The sequence below is a fragment of the Trichomonascus vanleenenianus genome (assembly GCF_965637985.1).
Source record: "Trichomonascus vanleenenianus strain CLIB 3782 genome assembly, contig: TRVA0_073S, whole genome shotgun sequence".
In the NCBI taxonomy this organism is placed as follows: Eukaryota; Fungi; Ascomycota; class Dipodascomycetes; order Dipodascales; family Trichomonascaceae; genus Blastobotrys; species Blastobotrys vanleenenianus.
The window spans coordinates 31,814-42,014 of NW_027481814.1; the positions used below are offsets into that span (position 1 = coordinate 31,814).

Genomic DNA, 10,201 nt, shown 5'->3' on the forward strand with positions numbered 1-10,201 from the left:
TCTGACCATTCTGACCATTCTGACCATTCTGACCATTCTGACCATTCTGACCATTCTGACCATTCTGACCATTCTGACCATTCTGACCATTCTGACCATTCTGACCATTCTGACCATTCTGACCATTCTGACCATTGTTGCCGTTATTGCCATTCTGACCGTTATTGCCGTTATCACCATTCTGGCCGTTATTACCATTCTGGCCGTTATTGCCGTTCTGACCGTTATTGCCGTTCTGACCGTTATTTCCATTGTTGCCGTTATTGCCATTGTTGCCGTTATTACCATTCTGACCGTTGTTGCCATTGCTTCCATTGTTGCCGTTACCAGTTGGCGATGGGTAAATGGTCTTAGTAATGGTAATGGTTCGAGGCGGAATGGTGGTGCCTGGGACAGTAGTGCCCGGGATAATTTCAGGGCCAACAGTGGTACCGCCTACAACTTGGCCTGGCACGGTCTTAGGAGCAATGGTAGTGCCTGTAACAGTGGTTCCTGGAACAACGCTGGTAGTGGTGGTTTCCTCGGGCGTTGGCTGGCCGTTATTGCCGTTATTACCATTGTTGCCATTGTTGCCATTATTGCCGTTATTGCCATTCTGACCATTCTGACCATTGTTGCCGTTATTGCCATTGTTGCCGTTATTACCATTCTGGCCGTTATTGCCGTTCTGGCCGTTATTGCCGTTCTGACCGTTATTGCCATTCTGACCGTTATTGCCATTGTTGCCGTTATTGCCATTATTGCCATTATTGCCATTATTGCCGTTATTGCCGTTATTACCGTTATTACCATTGTTACCATTATTGCCATTATTACCATTGTTACCGTTACCGGTTGGATAAACAACAGTGGTAGTCTGCGGCGGAATAGTGGTTCCTGGAATCGTAGTACCTGGAATTGTGGTTCCTGGGACAGTGGCACCTGGGACGGTAGTTCCTGGAATGGTATGCGGTGGAATGGTGGTACCTGGGATAGTAGTTCCTGGAATGGTAGTAGTGTACGTGGTCAAATACTGTGGAGTAGAGGCAGCTGTAGACTCAACTAGCTGAGAGCTGACTGGAGTAGACTCAGCTGGTTGAGAGGTGACCGGAATAGACTCAATTGGTTGAGACGAAACTGGCGTAGTGGCAGGAGTAGACTCAACTGGCTGTGAGGTGGCCGGAGTAGACTTAATGGGCTGAGAGGACACTGGAGTAGACTCAATTGGTTGAGACGAAACTGGAGTGGACTCAATAGGCTGAGAGGACACTGGAGTAGACTCAATTGGTTGAGACGAAACTGGAGTGGACTCAATAGGCTGAGAGGACACTGGAGTAGACTCAATGGGCTGAGAGGATACCGGAACTGAGCTTCCTGGAGTGGTCATGCCCTGAGCACTGGTGACAGGAACTGTAGAGTTCAACATGGTAGTTGGGAATGGTACAGTCTGCTCGGTAGTTGAGATCTCCTGACTGGACATTGGAGTAGTCGACTCAACTGGCTGAGAGGACACCGGAGTAGTCGACTCAACTGGCTGAGAGGACATTGGAGTAGTCGACTCTATTAGCTGAGAGGACGCTGCCGTACTCGACTCAACTGGCTGGGAGGACACTGGAGTAGTCGACTCAATTGGTTGAGAGGACACTGGCGTACTCGACTCAATTGGTTGAGAGGACACTGGCGTAGTAGACTCTATTAGTTGAGAGGACACTGGCGTACTCGACACAACCGACTGAGAGGACACCGGAGTAGTCGACTCAACCGGCTGAGAGGTCATTGGAGTCGTCAATGGCTGAGAGGTCATTGGAGTCGTCAATGGCTGAGAGGACGTTGGAGAGGTTGACTCGACTGGCAGCGATGTGACTGGAACAGTCGAATTGAACGATATCGAGGTAGCTGGAGTTGTCATTGGAGCCGAAGTGCTCTCTACCGGGGTAGTGGAAGTAGAGCTGGTTGACTCATAAGTTGGTGCCGGCTGAGAGGAGCTTGGAGTGGATGGAGTTCCCGTTGGGGTGGCAGAAGTGAAGCCTGAACCACTACTGGTGAGACCGGTCAAGGTGCCACTAGGTGTAGCTATAAGTGCACTGTTAGTTTCATCCTTATTTTCAAAATCCTTGGGTCGGCAGGGGGGTCAGACTTGTATGCTATACTTACTAGTTGGCTTCGTTGTCGATAAAAAAGAATCTATGGCTGTTAGTAATCAGTTATCAAACTGAAAAAGGGAACTGGAAAGAACTTACTCGAACATGGTTGAGTGATGGTGATCGTTTCTGGAGTACAAGTCTGCGGAGCGCAGGTTTCGCTGACAGTGACAGTCTCCGTTGCAGTCGAGCCTGGCACGCTAACGGTCTCCGTCTCACCAGGGACAGTGACAGTCTCGGCAGGAATAGTGACAGTCTCAGCGGGAACAGTGACGGTCTCGGCAGGAACAGTCACAGTCTCGGCCGGCACAGTTACAGTCTCAGCAGGAACAGTCACAGTCTCGGCGGGAACAGTTACAGTCTCGCCAGGGACGGTCACAGTGCCGACTTGAGCAGTGACAGTCTCGGTTTTTCCTGGAGCAGTGATGGTCTCCCCTGGGACAGTAACAGTTTCTCCGGGGATAGTAACGGTTTGTCCAGGGACAGTTACCGTTGGACCCTCAACAGTCATAGTCTCCTCACTACCAGTGACAGTAACAGTGTTACCTGGGACGGTGACGTAGTTGGTGACATCGTGGCCAGGAACTTTAACAGTAGTGCCTGGCACAGTGACAAAGTCTGTGACACCAGTCCCTGGCACAGTGACAGTAGTGCCTGGGACAGTAACGACCTCAGTAATATCAGTGCCTGGGATTGTGACAGTAGTGCCTGGAATAGTGACATATTCAGTGTTCTCATTGCCGGCAACAGTGACAGTGGTACCTGGGATGGTGACAAACTCAGTCGTCTCGGCACCTGGAACAGTGACATAGTTGGTTACATCGTTACCTGGGACCGTAACATAGTTTGTCACGTCGTTACCTGGAATGGTAACAGTCTGACCAGGAATAGTCACATAATTGGTGACGTCGTTTCCAGGGACCGTGATCGTAGTGCCTGGAAGAGTGACAGTGGAGGCCGGTTGGGTGACAGTAACCGTTGGAGGAGGAGCAACCTGACTCTCCTGGGTGGGTTGAGTGAGGGTGGGGGTGGGTTGGTTATTATTTATACAGGAGTCAACAGTCAACGTGGTGTGGACTGACACAACCTGCCAATCCGGCAAGGTCGTCGTCAAGTCAGCGACGAATGGGTTAACATATTGGCCATTGGACATTGGGGCCGAGACAGTCCACACAGCATGGAAATTCTTGGTAAAAATGAACTTCCATTTGTATGTAAAGTCTTTCTCAACGACAGTGCAGCATCCAGTGCATTGTTCGCTTGAGCCCTGGTCACCCCAAGGCCAACACCAGAAGGTAGCTTGGGCCGTCGTCGCATACGACGCAACCCCAAGAAGTAATACTAAGTCAATTCTCATTGATGGGAATTAAACAGAGACTGGATTGAGATAGATTAATCATGGAATTCATGAGAGATTTATAGGCGATTCGATCAGATCGTTTAACGGTTCGTTACGCTATGGTCGGCGAAATTAGGTTACCAGTGGCCACGGAGGGTATCATAGCCAAAACTCAAACTGTTCGCAAAAAAAAAAAAGGACGACAACGCTGACGACTAGAGACTCCACCGATACACGATGAAACGGGGTATAGGTCCTAAATTTAACCCATAACCGCATAGCTGGTGATGAAAGAGGTGATTGAATGAGAGTAAAGCTGATTTGGGTCGCAGTGCCCATCCCTACCTCCTTTCTGTCTAGCATATTGAATCCTACCAAATATAACATTGATTAGGGCTGGATTACTCCTTTTGATTTGTGAGCTAGCATATATTTCGCTAATAGATTTATCACTACTGGAGATCTGCCAGTTGGAGAATCCAGTCACTCAGTCTGCATTGACCATCTCTTTGCGGACTAAGGTTTGAAGGTTTATAAACTCAAAACGTTGTATTCTGTAACAAAATCTTTTTTCGGACCATCTCCCATGAGACGTGGTGTAACATAGTTTCATAGATCTTCGGGTCCGCAATAGCGCGACTACGACATTGAAGAAACTGGTGCGGTCATTGATTCGCCGCGATTGACGTTATTGTTATCCCCATTTTAAGAAAACCTTATGTATAGTGTCTTGGATGAGCATTATTGCAACATTATCGATAAGGAGACATTGCCTGATATGAAAGGACTACCCTTATCGCATTCTGAAAGCCACTTCGCTAATGTATGTCGCTGTATATGCACTCTCTGACAAATGGCGATGGCAGTCAGTGCATTGCAGGCATTATGAAATCGCAAGTGACGTTTCAACGCTCACGTCTGTGGTATCCTCATAGCTGGGTGCAGAAGAATTACTCTATGTTACTCTTGGGTGGTACAACACATTGAGAGTTCCTGTTTCTGTATTTTGGACCATGGTATTACGATGGTATGATTATACAAAGGAGATGCCTGTCACACTCTATCTCTATACTTCCAGATTGGAATATTTTGAAACTTGAAACACGAATCACTGGTATATACCACAGACCTGTCGCTGTACTGTCTTGGCTCTACTGTATTTTTTAACAGTATGCTTACTAGCTGACGATGCTTATTTCTTCTTGAGCCATTATCAATGGGTACAGCATCTTTGTAAAATCTCAAGTTAGTTAATCTTCATTATAGGATGTGCCAATGGCATGCAAATTAAATTTCATCTTATGGTAATGTAGGTCAACCTTCTATATATGGGGCCCCCGCGATGCCGGCTGCGTGCTAGCCCATATACGCAAAGGTGCATAGATTCGTTGTACCTACTCGTACTGTAACATTGCAGTACTCTATATGATCTGCAAGATCATAGATTGAGGGACATTCAATAAAATTGCAGGATGTTGCAGCTGACTGTCATGATTCCTGCTACGATATTTACAGGTAGTAGACCTCATCGCCGCCCATATCTTTTTAAGAAGTCGGCGAAGCCCTTATACAAGCACGTTCTGCTCAAGCATTTTGCAATTAGTAAAGCAATGCGGTATTATTATGGTAGTAATCTATTTAAGTCCTTGGTGAAGCTGGGCCAGAAGATTCCACTTAAGATACGTGACAATCTTTCACGCAATTACAACTTGCTCCCCCCAGGCTCATGCATTGTTTTTTTTTAAAAAAAAGGGGAAACGGTCCTCTTCGGAGATAAAAACCTTGAGCCCTACAACTGCATGGGATTCACAATGCGTCGCTGGCGAGTCGTTCCATTGTACCGAGAATTGTCGGCTGCAATTTGGATCACCGGGATAAAAGGATGATGCTTGACGCGCGTACTACCGGTATAGAAAGTATGAAGCAGCTGGAGTACTTTTCACTTCAATGTATACCGGTACCTGTAATATACAAGATATGCTGCTTAATGCTGCTTCATAATATGCTGATGCTACTCATGTCTTGGCCATGCCATAGCATTATAGCTGAAATATCACCAAGATTAACTAATGGGAGCAACCTTAACCATGATCTATATATTGCGAGTTCCACCGTAATTGTAGTACCGATACAATCATCGAAAGTGTACCTGGTACAAATCTCATATTACTGCTTCTACAGTCCAAAAATACAATTTTGAAAAAAATATGCAAAGATCAGTGAGAGAATCTGGGCTTGTATTTAGGCTAAAAAGTTGCAGCAACCTCTGTACAATGCAGGAAAATTGCTGCTACACTGAGAGAAAGCTTATATCTCCGATGATCCTGTTTCCTACGTACGTAATCGTTGTTCCAGAATTCATCTTGATGGGCTACCGGGACATGCAACTTTTCTCTTTTTCACTCTCCCTCAACAAGTGCAGCCAAGGTCCGGGAATATTGTCTAACGGTCGGAGATAAGAATCAGAATCAAAGAAATAACTACTTATAGCTGCGTATCCATTAAGGTAAGTGAAAATACATCTTGCTTGTGTAGATCTAGTGCAGGCGGAACTGATCTGCATCAAAACGATAGCGAACTACACCCCGCATGTCATCAAATGCCGCCCCCAAAATCCAAGCGGGACGCAACTGTAGATTGATGACAACGCGGAGATACTCCCCAAATTAATAGGTTCGTAGGACACAGAGCAGAAGATATCGGCTCGTGTAATGTAAGGCATTCCGATGGCATTTCTGTGCGAATTAAATTTTATTCCCCAATCCCGACGCCTCGACTTTAGGGTTCGACAAGATCGTCTTGGCTAGATCTTTCCTCCTGCATTGGCGGGGGTCGTGCGCCGGAGGAAGCGTCCGCCCCACCACCATCGGAAAAACCCCGGCAAATTTATCAGAATTTTTGCATCAGGACTCATCTACTGTGGATATGTGCACCACTGCACGACGGAGGATCGGACTACTGTATTACGTAGACCAGCGCCTATTTTGGCATGGTTCGCTAATCGTTTTCCGTTTATTCATTTTTATCTCTCTCATTATATTAAATAATACATAAACAATATAACTATTATTCACAGGGTCATGTGGAAAGTATACCCTATAAAACCGCCCTTTTAAGGCGATCGAGGCTCACTCCGGTCCGCCCAACGCATCCCGGCGAAACTGGCGCATTTACGCAAGGCTACCCCCACAAAAAAATGTTTTACTGCACTGTGCTTGTACGCTTTACGGCGGGAGAGGCTTGCATGGCGGGGTGGGGTGGGTGGGGTGAGTGGAGAACATTTGCCCCTCCTTTTGTCTCTCATCACCCGAGTCATAGTGGCATGAGAATAAGCGAAATACGTACGCAACAGTATTACCCCGGTAATAATTTATTACAGATGAAACGAATTGCATCTAACGTTTTTGGCGTCCGCCAATTGCGGGGATTAGCGGTGCATTTCGGCTCCGAGACTCCACGTACCGGTATAAAAGGACTCAATTCCTACTTCTTCCCTATTTTATTTGGTACTTTATTTGACATATAATATCATGGATCCCAAGGAGGACGTTGAACACTTTGAGGCCGGTGGCACGACCACCCAGAAGTATGAGAGACCTCATCTTGGGAAATGGGAAGAGCTCTTCCAGGATATGGAAGCGCCAGCTCCTGGTACCGAGGAAAGAAAAAACCTTGAGCGTAAATTGAAGTGGAAATTGGATTTGACTATCTTGCCGCTGGTCTTCCTTATGTACATTCTCAATTATCTCGACCGAAATAATCTGGCAGCCGCTAAGCTAGGTACAATCGAAAAGGATCTTAACATCAACAGTTCTCAGTTTGCAACTGCACAGGGTGTGTTGTTCATTGGATACATTCTCGCCTCGGTACCGGCTAACGTGATCCTGGAAAGAATTGGAAGGCCATCTAAGTTCATTCCAGGCGCGATGCTCATCTGGGGCCTTATTTCTACGTGCGTTGGTTCTGTGAATAGCTTTGGTGGGTTGGTTGCTTGCCGAATCTTGCTGGGTGCATTCGAGTCCGTCTTCTACCCAGGTGTTATCTTCTACTTATCCTGTTGGTATACTCGACGTGAAATTGCCAAGCGATCTTCATTGTTCGTTGCCGGCTCTTGGCTCTCTGGCGCATTCTCCGGTCTCATTGCATATGGTGTGTTGGACAACATGGATGGTACTGACGGACGTGCTGCTTGGAGATGGCTGTTTATCATTGAGGGTGTTGCGACTATGGGTGTTGCAATTATCTCCATGATCGTTCTGCCTGAGCTTCCCGCCACTACCTGGTGGCTTTCTCGTGAAGAGCGGCTTATCGGTGTCGTCAGAATGACCGAGGATGTGGGTACCGCCGACGATGATAGCTCTGGCGATACTGCTGGAGAGGAAGTGTCTGCCCTGTATGGTTTGAAACTCGCTGTTACCGATAAGAAAGTCATCTTGTTCTGGTGCCTGCTCTTCTGCACTACCGTTTCCGCTGGTGTTAATACTGTCTTCCCTACAATTGTCGACTCCTTAGGATTCGACCGAGAAAAGACTTTGCTGCTCACTGCTCCACCTTGGGTACTCTGCACCATTACCTCAGTGATCAACTCTTTCCATTCTGATATCACTGGAGAGCGGTTCTGGCACATTGTCGTGGGCCCAGCTATCGCCCTTGCTGCGTTCATTATTGGTATTGCCACCACTCAGACTGCAGCCCGATATGTTTGCATGATGCTCATTCTCCAAATTTACACCTCCTATTCTCTCATGTATGCCTGGATCGTCAACAATATCCCTCGACCTCCAGTCAAGCGAGCTGCAGCAATTGCTCTGATCAACATTGGCGCCAATATCCCTAATATTTGGGTGCCATATCTTTATTCCTTTGGCTCCCCTCATTTCTATGCTGGTTTCGGTGTTTGCATTGCCTTCCTCGTCGGGTGTCTTACAATGCTCTTCGTTATTCGATTCTACCTCAACAAGCTCAACCAGAAGTTGGACCGTGGCGAAATGGTTGATGGTTTGGATCCAGCTACTGGCTTCCGTTTCTTCTACTAGTTGTTTTGATTGTAATATTCTTTCGTGTTCTTTTTGCGATATAGTTATGAAATTCAATATGAATTTTTGAGATATCTTAGTGGCTCAATTACAGGAGGTTTCGAGCTGCGATGAGACTTTGTTGAATTATTGTGGCAAACCATCCAAAGATATTGCGTATTCTTCATACATGCGAGGGCTGTAACTTCGATATCGGAGGTTTCCTGCCATTGTCGTATAGAAGACGGCAGATTATTGTTTCCGCAGTGATTGTTGGAGAACTCTCAATTCTCAGGGCTCATTCAGTCCGCCTCCCTTGATGATATATAGTTCCGGTAGTGATACCGTAGTACAATATCGTAACGTATTATTATGAGAATACAGTAATAGATTCTGATAACAAAAAATTGTAGCGGTAAGAATGGGCTTAAAGCAGATTCATTTTTCCCGTAGAATAGCTTTGCATCCTCATGACCAAAGAGCTATTCTTAAGTACTTATTACCGGTATTATTAATCAGTTTGCGTCCTGTTGAGGCCTAAGGCCGGAGAAGTCGCTAAAATGCATATACATATACATATGTAATCTTTCAAAATGTAATAAAATCATTCTATGTCAAGTGGGTCCCATTGTTGTACCGCAATTGCGTCGTGAGGATTGATTACCCTCCGAGGGTCTGGGAAAATATTCTCCTAGGTAGGAGATTAAAAACCGGACACTCTTCAGCTTTGAGCTTAACGTGATATGCGCTAGCGGGTTAGTTCGCTCTTGGGCGACTGATCTCTTTGAGAAATGAGCCAGTCTTTCGAGTCCTTCTTTCGTGCCGAGAAGTGTCGGCAGGTCAAATGTGTCGCTTACCTCTTGAAGGAGGGGCCTCGTATAGGGGGCACTGAGCGAGAATGTGGTGAATTGTTTCTAAATGGCCACACTCACAAAAGATTTGGGCCCCTTCTACGCGGAACCGGCGAAACCAATCGCCGATTAGCGCGTGTCCCGAACGAAATTGAACCAACCGGCTAAGTGCGTAGCGACTGCTACCCGATAAGTACTTGGCCAGCTGCAAAGCGTGCAGCTTGATGATGCACTTTGTTGACGCAACTTGATTAAACCATCTCCCTATGACCGCACGGTCGGTATCCTCCTGCCATAGCTGGAGAGACTCCCGGCGGATTTGGGTCCGCAGCGACTGGTAGGCTTCGCGTTTTGCGGAGCTCAGACACAAGTCCTTTCTCCGATATTTACAATGTCACCAATGGTATTCCACATGTTCTTGTTCCAGAAAAAGAGGCTTGCCCTCATGTCATTAGCACTGATAAATGCGTCCAGGAAATCGGCCCATCAACCAAACGTATTGATTTTTATTGGTTTGTTAATGCTGAAATTTTTGCGAAGCGGACAAACATTCGACGTAATCTATAATAATAATATATCTTGATTATAGTCTGAGCTAACGCTAAGGAAGACTGTGCCTAAACATTGGGCTTCAACAGCCGGCTCAATATAAAAATTAACATAAATCAATGGCAGAACATTAAGTAGCCTGGGATACCTATATCCAGTCCACAAAAGATGATGCGGATTCCGGGGGGTCTTCGGCTGCTTAATAATAATATATCTTGATTATAGTCTGAGCTAACGCTAAGGAAGACTGTGTCTAAACATTGGGCTTCAACAGCCGGCTCAATATAAACATTAAAATAAATCAATGGCAGAACATTAAGTAGCCTG

The 10,201-nt window shown here is 46.3% G+C and overlaps 2 protein-coding genes and 1 pseudogene across 3 annotated transcripts in view, besides 1 other annotated feature; 1 reads left to right on the forward strand and 2 right to left on the reverse strand.

The window, feature by feature from the left end:
- Nucleotides 1–3,273, reverse strand: part of TRVA0_073S00408 (uncharacterized protein) — a gene marked incomplete at both ends in the record, with an annotated part of 4,692 nt that extends 1,419 nt beyond the window's left edge. The window contains 3 exons of the mRNA XM_076687756.1: nt 6–2,052; nt 2,134–2,163; nt 2,220–3,273. Coding sequence (XP_076538024.1) covers nt 6–2,052; nt 2,134–2,163; nt 2,220–3,273 — 3,131 coding nt within the window. The remainder of the gene's footprint in view (nt 1–5; nt 2,053–2,133; nt 2,164–2,219) is intronic.
- Nucleotides 3,274–6,989: 3,716 nt separating this feature from the next.
- On the forward strand, nt 6,990–8,495 carry TNA1 (high-affinity nicotinic acid transporter; the record flags this gene model as incomplete). Its single annotated transcript, XM_076687757.1, has 1 exon — nt 6,990–8,495. The coding sequence occupies one exon, from the start codon at nt 6,990–6,992 to the stop codon at nt 8,493–8,495; it is 1,506 nt and encodes a 501-aa protein (XP_076538025.1).
- A 674-nt stretch (nt 8,496–9,169) lies between these two features.
- Nucleotides 9,170–9,683: a mobile genetic element.
- On the reverse strand, nt 9,231–9,683 carry TRVA0_073S00452 (annotated as a pseudogene). The gene has a single exon. A coding segment is annotated over exon 1 (453 nt).
- Nucleotides 9,684–10,201: the final 518 nt, after the last annotated feature.